Source organism: Zeugodacus cucurbitae, chromosome 6 (assembly GCF_028554725.1).
Source record: "Zeugodacus cucurbitae isolate PBARC_wt_2022May chromosome 6, idZeuCucr1.2, whole genome shotgun sequence".
Classification (NCBI taxonomy): Eukaryota; Metazoa; Arthropoda; class Insecta; order Diptera; family Tephritidae; genus Zeugodacus; species Zeugodacus cucurbitae.
The window spans coordinates 71698217-71721196 of NC_071671.1; the positions used below are offsets into that span (position 1 = coordinate 71698217).

Here is a 22980-nt window from a genome sequence, read left to right on the forward strand (position 1 = left end):
GAACACCAACAACAAAGAGTATTTCTGTAACAATTTGGCATTTGGCATTTGGCATTTGGCTCAACTTCCCTTGCCATGACAAATAATAATGCAGAAGGAGAATCATAATTAATAGATCCACATTCATCTTTCTATATTCGATGTAGTTGTTGTTGGAGCAACAAAAATACACACTACCAACGCAGATACATATGAACAAGTATGTACGAGTATGTATGTATGGGTGTGCACATTAAGGTGCCGAGTGAGCTTTATGCGCTACGCTTCCACATTTGCCACTTGCCGCTGTCCAAATTTCCCGAGGCGGTCTTCTCCGTCTGCGATATTTTTTCATTTCTAGTGTACGAGCGGCCGCGTTTGGCTGCGCGACGAAAGTTCGCATTCTGGTGATCGTTGTAAAGACAAAAAAGTTCGGGCGGCGAGACGGCAAGTGAAGTACAAAGAAAATTTCAGAATTCTTCTGATCCCGGGCCCTGAGCGCGCGTGTGCGTTACAACATACGTGGCGGTACTTTTACAAAAAAATTTGAATTTCATAGAAAAATGTGCAACTAATTAAATGTTTGTTTCTTGATGAAGTGAAAGTTCTTTTGTAATTAATCTGTCATAAAATTATTCAGCAGCTCGCACGGAACACCCACGAAGTGCAAAATCGTCCCCTTTCCGACACAGGTGTCAAAGGGTTAACGAATGCGTTGCGACGCCTGTGAGAGTGATCGGTTAAAGACTACTATAGATCACCCAGCACCCAACGAAAAGTAAGCTATCCCCACCACTTAAGCCTAAAATTAAAGGAAATTCCGCTTGAATTGAATCAAGCGGGCAGTATTTAGAAAGGAAATTAAGTGATTATGTAAAAGTGCGCAGCCAAAATCTGTATTATACGCCCACTGCTGACTAAAAATAAATAAAAAAGTTAAAACACTTTGAATAAATTATAAATAAAATGCTACGCGCTCTATAAAAAACAAAATGTTTCATCAGCGAGTTGAACATCTGAACATTATGCTCTTATTAATTCTAAAAAAACTATATATATACATATATATATAGACAGATAGATATGACTATGGAGGTGCTGTGAAAGTGTGAAAAATCATATGAAGTGTTGCTCGCTTTTTGCCACGCAAATCCTTCAACTTGGAACGCGTTCGGTGTGCAAAACGAAAGTCGACGAAATAGTAGCACAGAAAAATATAATGAAAATAAAATTACCGTAATTTTAGCACATCGCTTTTTGAGTGTATTTTCAGCGCTGTTTCACACATTTTTTTATACATTGGTGCTTTGCGTGGATATTTATAGGTTTCGAAATGACAGCGCAAAGCGAGAACAAGCATTAAAAGCATGTGAAAATCACGAACGAGCACAATGCAGTGGACCGAAATGTGTACGAATGCCATGGAAGCATTTCGCTTTTACAGCCCTACTAAAACAACAAATAAAAAAATTACAGTACAATTAAAACAAAAACAAAACATAAATAATATAATATATAAACATGAATAGAAAAAACAGTGTCCCCTAGAGTCAAATAATTAATAGAACAACTTTAAAAAGTGAAATTGAGCGTTCTTAGTTAGTTTTTCTGCGTTATTCTTGCGAAGTTTTGTTTTGGGAGAATCATTGCATTCTCAGCGTTTGCCTTATAACCTAAGATGCTTCGACTTTATGAATTATGATCTTCTTTTTCAACATTTTTACTACTAATTAAAAATTGAATTCTGAGCGCATGCAACTAATCAAATTATTGAATTATTGATTGAAAAAAAAAAATAAATTTTATTCTGTAGATGATTATTATTTTCTCTTTACTCATGTAAATAAATTGAAAAATTTAGCTATTTTCAGCAGTACTTGTCAGTATGTGTCACCCTGTATAAAAATAAAAAAAAAAATATTTTTAAATGAAAATAGTTGTCTAGCATGTTGCAATATTTTCCTCTTCAGTTTTGTAGATCATTTCCATGCTTGACAACCCAAAGAAGCTTGTGCAATTATACAAAAACAATAAAAATGATTTATGATATTCAGTTTGCATTGATCTTATGACGTGCTTTGTTATGGCGCCGTAAAATTTCCTTTCTGAAATTGTTGAAAAGTCTATGCATGCAAATGTAGGACACTAAATAACATAGTAAATATTGAGCTGCCGGCTGGTTTGAACAAGCAAAACGTTCGCTATCTATGGCTTCATCTATGGCTCTGTTAATTTTATGTATAAAAATTGAAAATTATTTAAAAAAAATTGTAAAAATTTTGTAAAATTATTTTTCCAACTTTTTATAGCAACTCAAATAAAAAATCGCATGACATAAAAAATTATATAAAATATATATATATCGCATGCGATTTTTAATTTGACCACGCGCCTTCAAGAGCAATGTGCGTCAAATTCATCGTCCAATCATAATTTTATAATTCCAAGTGTGTTTTTGAATATACTTAATGGTAATTTAGAAAACTGTTGCATACCTTTAGGCGCAATAAGGTAAATGCTAAAAAGTATGGAAAATGTTGGAAAAGCAAATACACTCACACCGGTAAAATTTGAGGAAATCAAGTGTTTGATAGGTGTGAGTGACCACATTTATGTCTAAAGTAGTTTTGGTATTTGTAATGTCTTTTCGAACTCAAAATGACTTGAAAATTTATCAGAAAAATTTGTTTTCCATTTATTGCATAGAAAAAGTTTAACCAATTTCTCTATACTATTTGTTTGCTCTTGTTTCTAGGCTCACATATACATACGCCTTTTGGCTTCATATTCTTTTTTCGTGTTTATATCATTTTGTTTAAAAGTAGAAGAAGAATCCATAGAGATTTTATTTTTATTTTGTTTCCTGTTTCCATCCGTTCCGTTTTCTTTGTCTCTTTAATTATTCAATGTCTATTTTTGTTTTCTTCTCTGCCGGCTCCTCACTAGTCCGCTTTCTTTGTTTTCACTTCAGCAAAGCAACGCATGTTCGCGGTGCCAATATTTATGGCAGCGACTGTGGGCTGTGTCTGCGATACGTAAATTTCTAAATTTAACTTAATTTTTAATTTTCTTTTTCGAAATCGCTTTTGCTCTATTTGTGTGTGTTTGTGCAAAAAATCACTGAAAATCTTCTAGAGAAAGTCGCACAAAAATATTTGGTATATATATGAGTATGTGTGTTTGAAGATTGCATTGGCGCGTGCGATAAGCAAATATAATAAGCGAAATTGTTTTAAATAAATCAAATTTATCGTTCGAGATGATTCTAATTCCAGAATTCTAACTCAAATGAGGCTCTTTTATTAACTTAAGTCCATTAGTTTTATATTAAGTTCCACATGCTTTACAGTAATAATCGCTGTACCTGAAGGAAAGCAAGCAAATTTTGCTTTGAATTCTTAAGTTTATATGTAAAGCTATTTTCATTAAATAAAGCATTCTATTATTTCCCAGAAGCTAGCTTTAAGGCAGGAGAAGGTATTTTCAGTTTTATGATAATCATTTATTAAACGCAAATTCAATGAAATTGATTTTAATGGAGACTTAATTTGAGTGCGCACTCACAAGAGCGCTGCCGAATTTTCCTCTTGGGCCTGTCCGCAGCAGAAATCATTTTCATTCCCCCCCCTAAATACCCAGCGCATTATGCGCCTCACACACTCACACATTGAAATTCGATTGTCTTCATTGTGTTGTTGTTTTCATTTTCCATATACTACATGTTACTCGTTTTAATGTGAAAATTCGCCTTGGCTGCGCTTGTAAAATTAATTTGAGTGAAATTACGTTTTTATTAAGTCGCCATTAATGCGCTTGTTTATTGTGGACCCGAAACGCATGTCTTTGAAGTCGCCGCTTTGTTGTCACTGCAAATAAAGCGACTTTCTATTCGAAAAACGTTCGCCGCTTTGCAAGTGAAATGAATTGCAAATTCTCAATAAAAATTAATTCCTGAGAAGTGACAAAAGCAATAACAAGAACGATAAGAAAGCTTAGACGGTTTTTGCCCCAGAGGTAACAATGTTTTTGGCTTTTTATGCTGAGCTATTTAAAGTTCGCAATTATTTGCATTCTGGAATAATTTCATATTTGTGTGAGAATCTCCTTAACCCAGAGTGTTGAGTGGGTGCCTATTTATTGGTAGTCTATGTATCTATACTAGACTTGGAGAGAGAGAAAAAAAATGAGGAAAATGTCTTGTGGCACACATATGATTTCTTCTCATTTGAGATGGGATCAAAACTTTAATTCGATTGTGAACTTCGTAAAACCTGGACCAATATTCAGTGATGTTCAGAGTTTATGAAAGAGCAAGTATTTCGTTATCATTATTGGTTTTCTTCTGTAACTGATCTCACATTGTTCCACTATTTCGCTTTGTTCTTAGCTTGAGAAAAATCGGAAAGCTGTTCAAAAGCTTATATCCTTTCTACTTAGAACACAACAGTTGTTAGCAATTCGATAATATAGTTTTAGAAAGCGTTAATTGTCAGTGGGTGATTTTCAAAAATTAATTTTAATTGATTTTATTTGAATTAGCCAAGGTTCTCGGGTGCATTTTAACAGGCGGCCTTGAGGATGATTTGTGATTTGAATATTTTTTTGAGTTTAATGCCTAAAATGGAATATTTATAGAAGCGTTTACTGCTTAATTTCATTAAGATTTGAGTGGATTAGTATGATAGATTTGTCAAGAAGTGTTTAATGCTAACCGAGGCGCTGGAATCCTGGTCCCATAATTATAATTAGTTTTATAGAAATTTTACTTTCTTGCTTGATTAGTCGAACTTAAATTGATATTTGTACATATGTGACACATAACTGTTTAACCACAGACGGATGAACCGTTATACACATCATTTGCGATAAAGAGCCATTGCATTAAGAAAATTATTATGCCCTGCGCAAAACGCTTGGACGGTGAATAAAAATGATTTTACTATCAGTTCGCAGCACATGCAATGGCCATAATTGCATTTAAGAAATAAAAATATTTATTATGCACACACACCCTTACACACCTTACATACATATATGCACATTATTAATGCACTGCAAACACATTTGCGCACAAGTGTATATTTATATGGGGTGTGTGTGTGTGTTGAGAAGGACAAGCTGGCTGACATCTGAACAAAAGAAGCAAGGAAGTCATGAGCACACACACACACACATATATATACATCGTGAGAGTGATCTTCATTCACATGCACAAATTTACTTCCAGTTAATTGCGTAAATGCACATTCATGTGTCAACACAAACACATACACACACACATACGCACATGTGTAAATATGCCGTTATGCGCGTATAGGTGCCATTTTAATTGAATTATGAGACATCTTTTCTGAAAATCGCCACCGCAAACTGAACGTTGTGGATACATTTAACTCACAATTAAACCGTTATATTTCTTTTCCGCCTTTTTTGCATTTAAATTGACACATTTTCAATTATACACACACACACACATCCATTTATTAGCGACAAATTTCCTTTTAAGTCATGCGAGTTTAATTAAAACGAGACAAACGTGAGTCGTGTGTGCAGCAAAAGATAATAATTGGCTTAAATAGAGAAACAATATTCAATTAGCCCCTTTGTATTGGTAATCTTAGTGAAATCATATTTGCTTGGACCTTGGGTGGGTGAAGGTGTGTGAAAGCAGGTCTAGTAGAAGGTCCAGTCTATGAAAGTAGAGTGAAGTAGAGAAGTGATTGGCAAGGAAACTAGAATTCAGTGAATGATGAGAGAAAGCCTCGGTTTGACTTCAAATATTCTTTTAGAAAGTCCGAAAAAATACTAATGAATTGGATCCAGTCATAAAAATGTGAAGATTTATGGAAATAGAAGCATTTTGTGATAAATTTGTTATTTGCAAACATAGTTCTAAGTTCGAAAAGCTTCGATTACAAAGAAGAAAAACAAAATTAACAGAAAATTTAATTTTTTTTTTGCGTGTGGAAGGTCACAGACAATAAAAATAAAATGCGACAATTTTCCAATCGGAAAGCATTGCGTATGCATGAATGTATATGTTTGCATGAGAGTATACTATATAAAAAAAAATATTGACAGCCAATTTGAGGCGCTCACAAAATCATATAATACTTGACAAGTGACATGCGGTCGTTTTTATGAGATACATGCATGAGATACATACATATGTACATGTGTATATAGACGGGCAAGCGTGTGTTCAACACGATGTCGACATTACCATATTGCGAACGGAAGGATGCGCTGCCTTGTGGGCCCTCAAAGTGGGTCAGCGCGACGCTTTGTTTTCTTTTGCTCAACAAGTTTTTTCACACGAATGAGATTTTGCTTTGGCCGACGGACTGTCCGTCCGTTTGCTCCGTTCGTGTTTCGGCATTTTTTTGGCACAAGGGCGCTGGACCCAATTCAACTGCGTATACAAGGTAGACGCATACGAACAATAAATAAGTAAATTGTATTGAATTGTATTTGTGGAAGAAGTAGAAGAAGAAGAGTTGACAGCTGTCCGCCGGTTAATGCATTGCCCGTTCTACGCTTAACCCGAGTACTTTTCTTTAAATTATTTTTTTATTTTTAATTTTATTTTTATAATTTTCTTCAATAGTTTGCATTTGCGTTTCGCTACACTTCGTGTTGTTGCGGCGAATGGCGGCGTGGGCGCACGACGTGTGCAAAAGCGAATAGCGTACGATTTTATGGCGCTGCGTGGGCAAATTTCGAAAAGTTTTTCGTCGTCGCAAAACATGTAATTTTCCACCAATGGCATTGCGGCAATGTTTATTTTTTATTATTTTGGTTCATATTCAATAAGACAAAAATAACAATTATTATGTATTTATTTTTGTTTACCGCTATCGCGAGCGTTACTTTTCGAGCGAACGCGGCAGTGAAGCCTTGAGACCATTTTTAATAAAATAAACTTTAGTTTAAATCTTTAATATGAAAAAGACAACATGAAGAATGAAGAAATAATTGACTTAAACCTTTTCTTTTCTTCAACTTACTTGCAGCATAAGGAGTTAACAAAGGAAACAGGGCCCCGTAAAGGGTGCCTCGGATATACAACTACAGCAAGAGGCTTAGAAAGTAAATCTATATTAATCGGCGCTCAGAAGAAAGAACGGTAAGTTACTCTCATAATAGGTAACAGTAAGATATTTTATACTCCATATAATACTCACATTAGTTCGAGTTCGGGGCTCCTGGAGCTTGGTACTATTATAACTATACTTATTGGATAGTCTATTATATAAGTATCTGCGAAGAAAACCTCTTTTTGATGAAAAAGTATAGAAATTGATGAATAGCAAAGGCTCAACTTTATCAACTTCTATCACCAGACCTTTAGTAATTATTATAAGCGTAAAATCGTTACCATTGAACTGAATAACTGTATTCACCGAGTGAAGACGGCACTGTAGCAACTGATCTTATACGAGTTCCAAATGAGCTTGTGACTCTTTGCTTGTCTATTTCGAATTGGCAGTAAAAATTCAATTGAGAATTTTTTCTTAAACATAAAACATTGTTGCGCTGCGCAATTAATTTTTCATAAATCGAAATCTAAACTCTTAAAAATGAGTGAAGCCGCGTCGCAAAAGCAGGAAAACCCATTTGACATTTTACGCGGACGTGAGACTGAAACTGTCGCAGCGCCCTCATTTTTTCGCAGCGAAAAGATGTCACTGTGTCAGATACTGCTACATCGCGAGAGCGCTTTTGATTGCCTCTACAACATGGGCATGGAGGGCATGGTGCAATTGATCGCGCACACCGAGGGCTACTATGTGCCGTGCATGAATTATGTGAGCGAAGTGCAGCGCTGCAACGAATTGCTGCGCATTATGAAGGACTTGCAGGCGGAGATCGATGATTGCGATCTAACCACGGTGTATTATCCGACTGTCGATACTGACGAGGTGCCGAAGGAGTCTGACTTGCCACGCATTGAATCGCAAATAGAAGAACTGCGTATCGAACTTAAGGATGTGCTATCAGAGAAGGAGGAGTTGGAGACACAGCGTCAAATTATGAATGAACGGCTGTTCGTGCTCGCGCGTGCCGAAGCCTTCTTCACGGGTGCCACCAATCGCGAAGCGGTTATGGCTTGGACCAACAGCATGATAATGAATATACTGCGCGAGGGCACTCACAACTTGAGTCACGACAACCAGGCACATTTGGGCTTCGTCACCGGCACTATACTGGTTGATAAGTTTCGCGCGTTTGAACTCGTATGCTGGCGTATTTGTCATGGCAATTTCTATATAAGGCACGCTGAGATTCCTGTAGTTGACATAGACCAGAAATCGAAGAGTTCAGGGCGCAGATATGCTTTTGTAATTCTCTTTGTTGGCGATGCGATGCGCCGGAAGATCTCTAAACTGTGTCAAGCCTTTTCAGTGCAATTGCACGATTATCCGGAGACGGCTGAAGCTCGCATTGAGTATCGCAAACGGATCGCTTTGGAACTGAGCGATCTTGAGGTGGTATTGGAACAGATCAAATTACAGCGCCGTCGCATACTGAGCATTGCAACACTTGAGCTGTATATTTGGCGTTCGAAGATTAATAAAATCATTCTGATTTACGACGGTATGAACAAAATGGCAAATGTGCATCAACTGGATAATCAAAAGTATCTGGTGGCGGAGTGTTGGATCCCATCGAATAGTGTGACAACAGTACGGGACACATTGCTGCAGGGTGCTTACCGTTCATCGAAGGGCGCTCAAACTTTTCCGCCCATTATAACCACACAGAAATTCAAGCCACGACTACGCGAACCACCCACATATTTTGAACTGAACAAATTCACGCGTGGCTTTCAGAACCTCGTCGACGCCTATGGCATGGCCTCGTACAAGGAGCTCAATCCCGCTCCGTATACTATTATAACATTTCCTTTTCTGTTTGCTATTATGTTTGGAGATGTGGGCCATGGTATTATAATGGTGGCGTTCGCTGGATGGATGTGTTTGACAGAGAAACAACAAGAAGATCGCATGAGACACTCGAGGGGCTCGAATGAGGTATTTGGTTTGATATTCGCTGGACGTTATGTCATACTGCTCATGGGTATCTTCTCAATATATACCGGTTTCATTTACAATGATGTATTCTCAAAAGCCACGAATTTGTTCGGATCCCATTGGCGTGTCAACTACACTCGGAGTACGGTATTGAGTAATAAATATCTCCAGTTGGATCCGCAGCGTGCTGAAAACTATATGGGCACGCCATATATTTTTGGTGTAGATCCAATATGGGAAGTTGCGGGCCAGTATTCCATTACCACCTTCAATTCGATGAAAATGAAAATTGCCATCATTTTGGGCGTAGTCCACATGCTGTTCGGCTTGTCGTTGTCAGCATGGAATAGTATTTACTTTAAAAATATGGGAGATTTGTACTTGGTGTTCTTGCCACAGATAGTTTTCTTGACCAGCTTGTTCTTCTATTTGGTCTTGCTGATCTTCATCAAGTGGAGCATCTTTGGTGGGCACTACGATAACCCACATAATAGCGCCTGTGCTCCATCCATACTGATCACCTTCATTAATATGGTGCTCTTCAAAGATGGCACTAAGGATGTGGCAAAGGGTTGCAATTTGGAGATGTATACGGGTCAAATGATTGTACAGTATCTCCTAATTTTCATTGCATTTTCTTCAATACCGGTTTTACTGATTGGCAAGCCCGTGTATATACATTTTGAACAAAAGAAAATCAAAGCTATACAGGATGCCGAGCGCAAGCGCAAGGCGAATCGGGAAACGCTGAACAGTGTGCGAAAGACACTCCAAACCTATAATGTGGAGTATGTGAAAACGGCTTCGTCGTCACAGGTTTTCACCGATTTGGAGGAGGAGCAACTGGATATGACCGAGGTCTGGATACACCAGGGCATACACTGTATCGAGAGCGTATTGGGCTCTGTATCGCACACGGCATCTTATTTGCGTTTATGGGCGCTTTCTCTGGCGCACGATCAGTTGTCGTCTGTGCTCTGGACAATGATCTTACAAATACCACTGACTACCAATAACGGCCTCGCGGATGGCGTTTTACTATATTTTATATTTTACATATGGGCCGTCTTAACCATAGCCATTCTTGTGGTCATGGAAGGTTTATCGGCATTTCTACACACCTTGCGCTTACATTGGGTCGAGTTCCAATCGAAATTCTACACAGGTGCTGGTGAGAAGTTTATACCGTTCTATTTTGAGCCTACCACCAGATATGGCTGACGAGAGTATCAGTTTATGTTTTCTTTATTTATTTCAATTATTTAAAAATCCGAATTAACAAACTCTCTTTTGGAAGACTCTTACTAGTTGCTTACAAATTTCGAGTGATTTTCAAATAAACTTTTTACTCAGAATTTCAAGATTTTATTAACTACAAATTTGTTCAAATGGAATACCTTCTTTTTGTATACAATTATTGAACTCCATATTGAAATAAATATAACTGTTTACTTGGAAAATAATTTCTTAATATGAGGAGTGACTTTTCAAAAGGAGATTTCTACACCTTAACACTTTTTTCACAAAAAAAGAAGACGTTCTAATGGAAATATTTATAAATCTACTGAAGAATAGTTTTTGTGTTAAGGAACTATGTCATTACATAGAGTTACACAATTTAAAAAAAAAAAACAGAATATCCACTATTTTTAATTTTGTGCTACGTTGTAAATATGCCGTTTTTGGCTATATATTATACATAACTGTATTTTGAGTATGTTACAGAGACTTCACTTAAGTAAAAGATCTCTTTTATTTTTAATATAAAATTAGAACAATATTATTGACCTCAATTCATCAAGTACACGGACTCGTCTAAAGTAAAAGAAAATGAACGATCTCCACATAAGCGTGACGTGAAAACAACACCGGCAAAAGATAAGTACTAGACGAAAAGAGAACTGTAAAATATATACATAAATAGGAAAGTAATTATGCTTCGGAAGATTAGTGTTTACTGCGCTATTACAATCAGAGAAGACATTGAAACTTTGAAAAACTGTTCCCACCACATAAGAATCGTTTCAAACATAATAGCGAACGAATTACATACATAGAAACCAAGGAGCAAGAGAAGACAGAAGAGATGCGTAAAACGCTGTACATAGACCAATTTGCGTCAGCGCTAGTCGCAGATTGCCGGTTTTAGCACATGCGCTATGTATTTACGTACATATATATGTGTAATAGAATGTAAAAATGTAAATTTGAAAAAAAATATACAGTAATTTAAAAGAAAGCATTCAAGTTATTATTTACTGCTCATTCAATATATGTATGTAGAAGTATATCTCTCGAAATTACCGCTCTTAAAACATAGAATAGAATTTGCTAAATTAAATCACTTTAAAAAATAAATTTAATTCATTTTCTAATATGACAAGTGTACTAGCATTTCTATATTTAAAGACTCGAACAGAGTTGCATTCTCTTTGCTCTCTGTGACAAAAGACTCACTCTCCACAGTTTTCCAACATATATGATCACTCTATTGCAGATCTTTAAATAAATATTTATGTATCTATCTGAGAGAGATCGGACATCTTTGCCTATATACGAGTACATATCACTAACTGGGAGCTGTTTTGATCCATATAATTCCAAACGGTCACTTTTTTGGTGTATTTTGGATAGACACTTCTGCTTCTTGCTGAATACAGATTTGGAGACCTCTTTAAAATGGCATATATCCTATAATTTATTCTATCCCAAAAAATTGTCTATTCAGAAAATGTCCTGGAAATTTCTGAAATATAGATATATGTACATCGATGTACTCCAAAAACGACTTAACGAGATATGAATTCGAATGTGCAATCCCATCTTTAGCAACAGTATTTGGAATTATCCCATAATCAGAAGTTTTGTTGTGCTCCTAAGCGTAGCAGTCTTTGTTTGACAATTAAATCCGAAAAGACTAAATTAAGCATCCAATACATTACACTAACAAATACTCACGCTATCAAAGAACACGAAACGAAGTAAATAATTTGCATGCCTTTCTTCGTGTAGAGATATGTATACATAGGCATCTATTTACAAGCCAAACTATTCTTTGTGTTGAAGCAGAAACAACGAGCCGTAGCCAAAATCAACCGGAACTACAAACTGAACTGACATTGAACGAGAAAAAAGGCGACATCTGACAACTAAAAAGAATAAAAAACCGTTGTTTTTTTGGCAGATAGAAAGAGGAGCAACGATCGAAGCAATGTGCGAAGGAAAAACTGCGCTGATAGAATATGTCTACATGTACCATTAATTAAATAATTTCTAACCTTCAAGCGCTTATTTTGAATATTAAATGATTTCTCTTGCTACAAAATAATTATGTTCTGTAGAATTATGCATTGGGATCTCACTCTGTGGGAGGCAATCCCTTTGAAACTGTTCCCGGTATCAGCGCAAGAATAAGGCGAGCGCCGTGTAATGCCCACAACAGACAGATGGGGAACTACGCACATACATACATATGTATTTACACAAGTGCCTCCACAGGCATATGGATATCGGCATATATAGTACAAGCGGCGTGTATTATATTTAGACCGAATGTGCTTTATGTAGCGCGGCGTGAGTACTTAACGGTGTACGCGCAGTTGATGTTTCATTAATTTTCCTTGATTTTCCATTTCCTCGTTCTCCGCTCGCGTTCTTCACTTTCGAAATACATATAGCGTTTCGAAGCAACGCACTGCAGAGTTGATACAGTTTTGTTTCAGAAATCGCGATCAGTTCGTTTGGTGCTTTAAATTGAAACAGTTCGCGAGCGAGCGGACGTTTGCGAAGGAAGTTCTACTACAAAGATATACATACTTATATATATTTTTTCAATCCATAACCAAAAAGAAAAATAAATCGCAATTTTTTTTTCTCCGAGGAATTACTGCATTTTCCAAATGCAGAAGTAGAAAATTATAAAACGAAAGCCTCGAGTGTTCGTAATAAAAAGCTTTAAATTATTGTGATATATGAATAAAGAGAAAAAGTGTGCGAAATTAGTAAGAAATGAATATGAAAAGTTATTACCGTTATAGTTGAAAATTTTCTGATTTCATCAAGTCTCTTACAAATGCGTTCAAAACGCATTCCGTTTCTGGTGATTTAGTGAATTAGAGGCAAAAGTGAAATACATACATACATACATACGAGTACGAGTACGAGTATATAAAATTAGCGTTGTCGTAATTTTAGATTTCGGTTGTGTTGGCATAAATAAGAAAGTATCGCATAGCGCTCGACCAGCGAGCGTGCACAGTGTGCAGCGGATTCTTGATGCGGGCACTAAAACTGGTGAGTTGGTTGCACCGGGCTGCGGCGCCACATACACGTATGTATGTAAATACCCGCCCGTGTCTGAATTTGACTTGCTTGGACCGGCTGGGAGCTGCCGGGCTGCATCGGGCATGCTCGCCTAAAAAATGTGTGCCAAAATTATTTTTGTAGTTATTAGTGTCAAATTCCTGTTTTTAATGCAGTTATTTGCTGCGCACAGTGCAAATCGCAAAATTCATCTGTGCTGAATTGTGAAAGCTACGGGAGCGATTTCAAAATCTAATTTACCATAGCGCTGCAAAGAATTTTGCTTTTAGTGAACGCTTTGTGGATGGTATTTAATTAGTTGAATAAATATATACATACAATAATCCATGGAATTGGAGAGTTTTGTGTGGCTATCTGGCTGTTGGCACTGGGTTCCAAAGGCAGTGAGAGAAAAATGTGAAATCCGAGCTTTGAAAGCTTTTTTATAAAATCAACTATTCGAAATCAGTCGTACCAGTTTATGATAATGAAAATATATAATTATTTTTATGTTCCTCTATGTTCCAGTTAGGCAACCATGTCCATATCTCAAGAAAACTTCAAAAAAATGTTCTAAACAAAGTTTATTAGAATTTCAGATGTTATATATGAACATATCGACGATCTATACCACATATACGATATAATATCTAATAAGTAACTTAATTCAAGTTGAGAGGCAACCCCATTTGTTTTATGGCGCTCCCAAAAACTGAGTTTTTCATATTTTAAAGAAGTACTTTGTGCACCGACTCCATATTTATAATCTTAATAAGAAGGAGATCAATATAGCTTTGAACCTTTGCAATAAGTCCCGATTTCGATTAATTAAGATTTTCGTTTTCATTTCATGGTTGATATTATACTAAGCCACTGTCTTCTCATATGTGTTTCTTCAAGTGTTCATGGTTTTCTGTTAATTGTGATCTGCAGTACAAGTTTCTAAAGTGAACTTAACTTCAGCTACTTCTGAAGCGCTATCGGACGTGCTATTCAATGTCGGAAAGGCAAAAGGCAATCATGTTTTGAATCTATTAACCCCCAAATGGTCATCACTGCTCCTCGATGCAGTTGACTTCAACAATCCGGAGCATTTAACTTAATTTAAACGAATGTAATTATTATACAGAATAGATATTTATGTCTTTATTATATCCATTGTACATATGTGTATATAAATATTTACAACATTTTGTGATGCAATCCGTGGTGGCCTTTGAAAAGTTGCGCAAAAATTATATTCACCGAAAAGAAAGCAAAAAGCGAGGCAAAATTAGTTCAAAGTAATCTCACTGCTTAAGTAACTAATACCCAAATGAATAGCAGAGTCGGCACGATACGCGTGCAACATACGTCTGTTGAAATGTTATTCTCAAAATTTCGGTTGTTCATATTTGTTTTGTTAATTTGCCAGTGAAGACGTCAATGCGAAAGCTTCCGGTCACTGCCACATTGCTGTTGCCTGTCATGGTTTAAAAATACTCGCCACACACGTCCACATATACAAATTTACTCATGAGTACATTGGATATATTTTTTCCTTTGTCTTTTGCTGCGATTGTGTACGCAGTTCTTTTGTTTGTTTGAAGGGGTTCTTGCAAAGGCTTATAGGAGATAATTAATAGCCACGAACATCAGGAAGAGCAGAGCAGAAATTACAGTTATGTTAATACTTGCCGATTTAATTATCTGCATTTCATTGAAATAAATAAATGGGAAGAGAAAAAATCAACATTGAACAAGAAATGAGGAAATTCAAATAGAAACATTCTATGTATCAAGCATATAACGGATGTAAATCTGTACATATATGATAGACTTCATGGTTCAACACCAACAAACCTCTTATATTGAACGCGCGCGAGTATTTGTTAATTGAGATACAGAAGAATTTGTTGTATCTCAATTATTTCGATGGCTTTTCGTTTTCCTTCATTTTCAAGGGCTGCATTGTGTATTTCGGTTTCGAAATTGCAAAGGAAAAACTTTGAAAATGTGTATAGTAAATGAGTCTATCAGAAAGAATAGATAAACATCTATAGAGTATGGGATTTCATGTGGTTTGAATGATTCATGTATTGTGTATTTTTATTTAGAATAGGACGATTTATCAAGATTACGATATTAGAGCGAACAAGAGAGTAAACTGATTGTTTTGTGTTGTTTTAAACCTTAAACTATTTTAATGAGAGTTCTCTTAATGGTGATCGATGAATTAAAATTGAAATATTTCAGAAAATACTAATATTCAATTAATCTTGATGTTTGATTGTTGCTTGTTCGATTCGGCGCCTCCTATGCTTAGTCGAATTGAAGTCTGCTTTGTGTATCAAACATTTAAAAACTAAAATTGAACTAATTAGTAATCAATATTATTTACATTTGTCCACATTTCAGTGAAAAATGGAGCAATTCGAGCAACTATTGACCTGTTGTGTGTGCCTTGATCGGTACCGCATACCAAAACTGTTGCCATGCCAGCATTCGTTCTGCATGGAACCGTGTATGGAAGGTCTCGTGGACTATGTACGAAGACAGGTATGTAACAACACAATATTTATGCTTTAAACGAGTGTATTATATAAAGCTAGTGTCCCTTTTTATTTTTTTACACATTTTTGTATTTGTATAATTAATGTTTCTTAAAGGGACTAAAAAAATAAAAATGCATTTAAGATACCATTAAGTCAGAGTTATAATGTCTTAACGGCTTTTACAGATGCATACAATAAAATGTTTGAGCAAAAATTGGTTGCGAATAAAGAAAAAATGATACTTATCCGAACAATTTTAAAAATAAACAGTTTGAGTACTCTGCTGTAACTGTAATCTATCCATGGATAATATTTCAACTAATAACTGTGAGTTTATTTCAGGTGAAATGTCCCGAGTGCCGTGCAGAACATCGCATACCCTACAATGGAGTACAAGCCTTCCCCACAAATGTAACATTGCAGCGTTTTCTGGAGTTACACATCGAGATAACCGGCGAATTACCAGATCCGACGTCAGGTAATATTTGCTTGATATCTTATCATATCATCCCTTGATATACTATATTCTGGGTGCCTGTGAATAGATTTCTATGCAATCGTTCATTGAGAATGCTCTCGAATTGTGAATAAATTTTGAATTTTTGAAAATCATAAACAATCTGCTGAAAATTGTTCACTTTATTTGACAACGGACCTTTGTGTTGCAGGACAAATCATGGAGCGATGCAGTGTGTGTTCAGAGAAATCGTACCTCTCGTATTGTGCGCATTGCGAGAAGAAGATCTGCGAGGACTGTAAAAGCGCGCACATGGATATATTGCGTCGTGAGATAACAAGATTCAATTCACAAGTGAGACAAAAGAGCTTTTATAGAAGCGTACAGATTTTAATAAGCACATTTCACAATCTATTTTTACAGATTCGGCGCAGTTTACATCGGCTGCAGGACACACTCGCCATAATTGAGAAAAACTCGACTAGTCTGCAAACAAATTGCGTCGGCGTAACCGAAGAGATCGATGAGATCTGTAGACGCATCACCAAGGCGATTAAAGATCGCACTGATCAACTGAGAAGCGAAGTCGATCGCTATCTCACCATTGAGATGCGAAATCTGACAACGCTTAGGGAAAATCTCGATCACGAGATTCAGAACATATCAAGCAATTGCGATATTGTTGATAAATACATGAATGAGACGGTCGAATGGGATGATTGTGAACTGATGGACACGAAAGAGATCTTCCTCAAGACGGTTGAGTTCCTGCGTCACTTCGAGTATGAGAATACAGATTATACCCGCCGTGTGCGCTTCCTTGTATCAATTGATCCGAATCAGCTTGTGTTGAATCTGGCCACTTTCGGTGATTTGAACATAGCACCACATTCACAACCCAGTGGTTCTGTAAGCAGTTCGCATTTGGCGCCCCCTTCGGGTCTGCAACCTGGTTTGATGCGCTCGAAGAGTGATCATCGCTTGGCCACACAGTTCCGTCAGCAAGAGGAACGCGTCGGCTATAATGATGAACCGGTTTTAGGAGGCCGAAAGTTCGGTGAGCGACCAGTACGTGCCAACAACAACGATCGCTATGGCGAAGGTAATAGTCGCTATGGTCGAGGCACCGACTACGATTACGAGAATGAATACGACAACGATCAGTCATCGTCCCGCCCTGGAAAGTCATCACGTTTCCGTTCACGCTTTGTTCGTTCTCACCAAAACGACGACTCCGACAGTGAACAACAACAAGCGCAACGTCAGCAAGAGCTGGAAAAGAAGAAGGACCGTGTTGTCAGCGGTGAGGATGTGTCACGTGGCCAGCTTAGTGGTATTATACGACTAAGTGATTGTGCGCGTGTTATTCAACGTTTAGCTGACATCGGTAAGGAAAAGAAGGAGAAGAAGGTGGACACCGCAGCCCAAGCGGCTGTACAGGCGGCCATTCAAGCACAAAAGGCGTCAATGCAACGTCCCAAGCAAGGAGCGGCCACTCAAAGACAAGTATCCGAAGATGATGAGATAAGTCGCATAAAACGTCAGAACAAGAACGCACCGGGTGGGGCCACGACACAAACGTCTGCTGCCAACACGACTGCACAGTCGACAGAGTCTGAGCGACCGGCTGCCGATCGTGTAGCTGCACTCAAGCGAACTGGCGTTTCGCAAGGAACTAGCGAGGAGAGCGACAGCTCCAACCATGCTTCACCAGTGCGTAGGACGCCACCACCAAGGGCTGAGGTAAGTGTGAATGAGACAAATGAAGAAGAACAACCCAGTGGTAGTGGTGGTAGTGCAAGAAATTGGTTAAGTGCTGGGGATGTAATCGAACAGCCAGAAGTTAGTGGGGGCTTAAAAACCGAAGAATCTTCCGAAAGTGAAGATGAAGAAACAGAAGAAGAAGAAACAGAAGAAGAGGAATCCGACAGTGAGGAGGAAGTAAAAGAAAACAAAACAGAAGAAAGAGAAGCTGGTGAGCAGGTGCGAACCGGGAATGAAAGACTAACGGATGTAGAAGAGGGCGACGAAGAGCAGGAAGATGACGAAGAAGAGGACGACGAAGAAGAAGAAAGTAGTGAAGAGGACGAGGAAGAACAGGAAAGTGAAGAAGAGCAAAAAGCTGAAACTGTAGAACCAGAAGTGTTAGTTATAAAAGAACCAGAGACAGAGAGTGATGTTGCCGAATATGAATCGGCTGAAGAGAAAGATGAGGAGGATAATGAAAAAACGGAACAAAGTTATGACACTGCAGACACAGAACAAAATGCAGACGTAGAATTAGATGAAAAGGCAGAGGACAAGACAGATAGCACTACGAATGAGACCATTAACGACTCAAAGGAAACACAAGAACAAGAAAACCTAGTAATAAACAGAAGCGAACAACAAAATGCGAATGAAATTAATGTGCAAAACGATGCACAGAACAAAACAGAAGAAGAGACGGAGACAGAGACCGAAACTGAAACGGAAACTGAAACCGAAACCGAAACGGAAGAGTCAGAAGAAGAGGAGGACACAGAGGAGGAAGATAGCAAACAAAGTAGTTAAGGCTTAAAGTCAGTGAAGTTGTTAGGGAAATAAATCTAATTTGGGCACAAGATTTTTGTTGAATGAATAGTCTGATGAAATGTTACATTTACATTTTTGTAGGTGTCAAGTAAGAATAGATATTCGGGTTTGAAAGGGTTGTCAATATATAACTATTATTATTCTTTAGTTTTAGGATTTTCAAGCTTATATTGTCTCACTAAATATGCCATTTGCTACCACTACGTAAGTTTATTTACACTTCCTGCTGTTACGATAACATCCCCCACACCCTCTTAAGAGTTTTTGCGTGTAACGTTTCCACTTTTTGTATAATTCCGTTCTAATTCGTTTGCGTTCCGGAGGAGTAACAACTACCCACATCTTAGAGATAAGTCTATATACACCCGTTTGTCCTCTTCTTTGTATTCGTTCACACTTTCCACACCCTTATTTGATTATTTATGATTTATCTATTTTTCGATAACTATTTGCACTAAACTTATTCTATGTATGTGTTCTTAATATAACTGTTTATTTCTGCTTGTTGTTATTTAATATTCTGACATTGTTTTTAAGCCGGCATGCAAACCAATTATCGCACTTAAATTCGATTTTTTTTTCATTTTAATTTTGAAAACGTTGTTTAATAATTGCTTTTGAAACACTCGCTGGTTACTTTGTTGAATTGATTAATATGAGAATGAAGAAACTCTTCTCTGTCGGCAATTGGTTTGTATGCCACCAAGCAGCGGACATCAGAAATATATTTCGCTAAATAATTATCTAAACAATACTGTACATATCTAAATAATAATGAATACTCAGTAAATTTAACATCTCGTACCTTTTCGCAAGTGATATATAATCGCTCATATCGTATATCTTTGCAAAGCAACCCTAAGAAAGATTAAGAGAAAAATTATAAATATTTTAGAAAAATAAATTTTGTGTGTACATTCCGGTGTACACGGCAAAACATACCAACAATTTACTCTTTTATTGTATTCGTAGTGAATATTTGTAAATAACACAAAAGCGAATTCGCTAACAAATTTGTACATATGTATATATGTATGTAGAACCCGAACGAATTTGTTTGTGCCCTGAATGCAACTGGCAGATGAAACCGATTTGGTAGCGATGTTAATTTACTTATTTGACTCCTTTGAAGATTGCTTGTGCCGAAGTGAAATTGGAAAACGTACACTCATTGCCTTGCTTGCGTACAAGTATCGTTTCGTCCCTGAAGTGAATGTTAAGTTTCTGATGTCCTTTTCGAGTTATGTACATATATATTTGTTATACATTTGAAATCATCGCATTGCCAACCATTGAGCTTCTAATGACACAAATAACATTCGTTTTACTTATAATATTTTGCTGTGTTGCGAAATTGCTTGTTGCCCTTGAAACTGTGTATTTGACTGTTACCTTGGCTTGAAGACTTCCACTCATACATACTGTATTCATATTCATCAACCCATTATGCACAATAAACCATTTGCTTCGAAACGCAAGTTCGAAAAGTGAATGATTTTCGAGAGTTATAATGAAATAATCCCACTTGTTCCGACACCAACCCAAGATCACATGCCGATATTCAATTGAACGGCACTGTCATTTCACAATTCCGTTGATTGACCCTCCTATTGTGGGAAAATTGTTGTCATGTGAGTTTTGTTTGTTTTTTTGCGAAAACTTATATTTGCCACTTTCATTTCTCTCTCTTTCTCTCGCTGCAATCATTTCGATCTACCATACAATATGCATACATATGTGATCTATGCCGATCGCCATAACTATAACTTATAAATATTTTGCCTGCTGTCGCTTTACATTCATCTCGTCCATCAACGCATTCAATCATTGCAAATTATCATTCTTTGCACGTCACGTAACGTCGCTGCTCTCTGTCTAACCGGTGGCAGAAATCACCACCACCGCCGCCATCGCCGCTGATAACGGCTCGGCAAAAGCCCAACAGCGGCGATAGTTCTGACGCTGATGAATCTATTATTGATGGCATTCACACAACACCACCTCCACCCACTTCTTCTTCCATTCAACAGTCCAAGACGCCCGTCTCAGCACAAGTGGCTGCCGTCAAGAAGACCACGCGTTCGGGCAGTAGCGATTCGACCGCGTCTACGGAGAGTTCTACCAGTTCGGCTGCTGCTGCCGCACCGAGCAGCTCTCGCGCCCGCGAGAGCCCGGCACGTTCCCGTGCTACACCAGCCGCTAGTGCGGCCAACACAAGCAGCAACAGCACGCCAACGGCCGAGAAGAAACCGTTCGTTAGCCGCTTCCTGCCACAGCATAGCAGCGCGGCAGCTAGCAGTGAGAAAAAGAAGGCGGAAAGTGAATCGAGCAGCGAGGAGGAAACCTCCAGCGAAGAATCAGAAGATGAAGTCGACACGAAATCAAAATCTACCGCCGCCACTAGCTCTAGTTTGGCGGCAAAGAGTCCGGTCGGTAGCAGTGCCCTGTCGTCGGCAGGTGCAGGCAGCTCGAGTGGCGCTTCTTCATATCGTGAGCGCTTGGAGGCGCGTCGCAACTCACGTGACGACGCATCCACCCGCACTTCGTCCAGTTATGCAACTCCATCCAGCAGCGGCACAAGCGGCTACGGCTCTTCAACACGCCAACGCGCTGTGCCGGCTCCACATCACTCTCACGACACGGAGGATCGTTATGGCAGTGGCAGCGCCGCCTCTGGCAGCAGGTATTTTTATGTTTGCATTGAGCAATAGTTTATAATTTGTTTGAGAAATTTTCAAGTTTTACTGATTGGCAATAAATACCAGAGTTATTTTCTTTTCTTTCGATTTTGCGCATACTTTACTAACAGGCATGACACAACTTTTGCTGTCTTTACTAAATTGTTTGTATAAAATTCATAATCGGAAGCTTTTAATATGCACCGCTTTCCAAAATCAAAGCTCTGCGAAAGCTTAACTCAAAAGCTTTTCGTAGTACTAACAGTTTTACTAAGGTTTTGTCTAAAAATAAGACGATACCAATAATTTATAATTAATATAATTATTTACTAAATTTAATAAAATATTTCTGGGTTTAAGAAAGATGGCGGCTGATCTTAAGTAGTTTTAACCGTTAAGTAAAACTTTTAGAGGGGAACACTTAAACGGATTTTTCAGTTCATTAACAAAATTATTTTCGGAACACAGTCACCACACAATATTTAATTTCTCGAATAATCAAACTAAAGGTCTAATAAAATACGAAAGGAAACCATTTCGTGGAAATTATTGTAAAGCGCAGGATAGATTATAAGGTCTTATGACCGCAAAGAATATGGATTAGAATGACCGATTTTCTTCAAAACTAATAACACATTGGTAGAGTTGTTTGTCTCCGATATAAAAGTTTTAAGATATAGAAAAATCGGCTTAATATATTTCCTTCCGTTGAAGAAAGGAAAATTGTAAAGTTAATTCTCGATTTTTGCGTCTTAATAGCTGTTACATAGACCCCATAGGTATTTTAGGCACTCACTTGCAATTACTTTGTTTAGATACTAATGCCGAAAGGGTCTTTCCATCAGCTTGTCTCTCACCATCACTTTTAACACCAAAATTGACGAAAGAATAACACACTCCGACCCAAATCCTGCACACCCTATTACTTGAAAAAAAAAAGAAATTAACGTAATTGTTTGTTGTAAAAATACGTAAAGCGTAAAAAGCAACCCTGAGACCCTCTCGTTATTTTTGGAAATGCAAAACTGTTAACGCGGGCAGACATACATATAGAGTTGTATTTTTGTATTTTTATTAAGTGTTTTTGTATGAGATACTGCTCACTTTGTTTTGGTCAATTTCTATGTGTTGTTGTATTCTCGTTCTTTTGTTTGTTGTAGCCTTGTGCAACTGCGTGACATTGGACTTAACATTTTGGCACTTTGCGTCATAATTCGCGTCATTTTTCGAATAATTCACAAGTTATTGTTTGCAACCAAGGACGAAACTCTCTTGAAATAGCTTACATTTGACGAGAAAAGTAAAAATATTAAGATAAATTAATAAATCAAGCATTATTAATGATCATTAATGAACTAAAAATGTGAATATGTTTATCATTTGTCATCCACTGAAATGTGTGTTTCTGTAAAAAATAAATG

General features: G+C 37.4%; 2 protein-coding genes across 10 annotated transcripts in view; both read left to right on the forward strand.

Annotated features, from left to right (window-relative positions):
• The first annotated feature begins 305 nt into the window (after positions 1-305).
• Positions 306-22980, forward strand: part of LOC105221314 (RING finger protein nhl-1) — a 30793-nt gene continuing 8118 nt past the window's right edge. For 2 of the 9 annotated variants that reach the window (XM_054232770.1, XM_054232772.1), the window contains exons 1-7: positions 311-757; positions 6993-7105; positions 15714-15854; positions 16193-16328; positions 16519-16661; positions 16731-18020; positions 20912-21564. In XM_054232770.1, the coding sequence (XP_054088745.1) occupies positions 15720-15854; positions 16193-16328; positions 16519-16661; positions 16731-18020; positions 20912-21564 (2357 nt within the window). In that variant the 5' untranslated portion in view covers positions 311-757; positions 6993-7105; positions 15714-15719. Of the gene's footprint in view, positions 758-6992; positions 7106-13166; positions 13308-15713; positions 15855-16192; positions 16329-16518; positions 16662-16730; positions 18051-20911; positions 21565-22980 lie in introns of those variants that run through there. The other 7 variants (XM_011198177.3, XM_029046235.2, XM_011198176.3 and 4 more) reach the window with 7 other exon arrangements.
• Positions 7433-10477, forward strand: Atp6v0a1_1 (V-type proton ATPase 116 kDa subunit a 1). Its single transcript, XM_011198184.3, has one exon. The coding sequence runs from the start codon at positions 7560-7562 to the stop codon at positions 10233-10235; it is 2676 nt and encodes an 891-aa protein (XP_011196486.2). The 5' UTR covers positions 7433-7559; the 3' UTR covers positions 10236-10477.

What these genes read in the sequence shown, in the direction of transcription:
- Atp6v0a1_1 (XM_011198184.3), top strand. Translation starts at nt 7,560, where the DNA reads ATGAGTGAAGCCGCGTCGCAAAAGCAGGAAAACCCATTTGACATTTTA.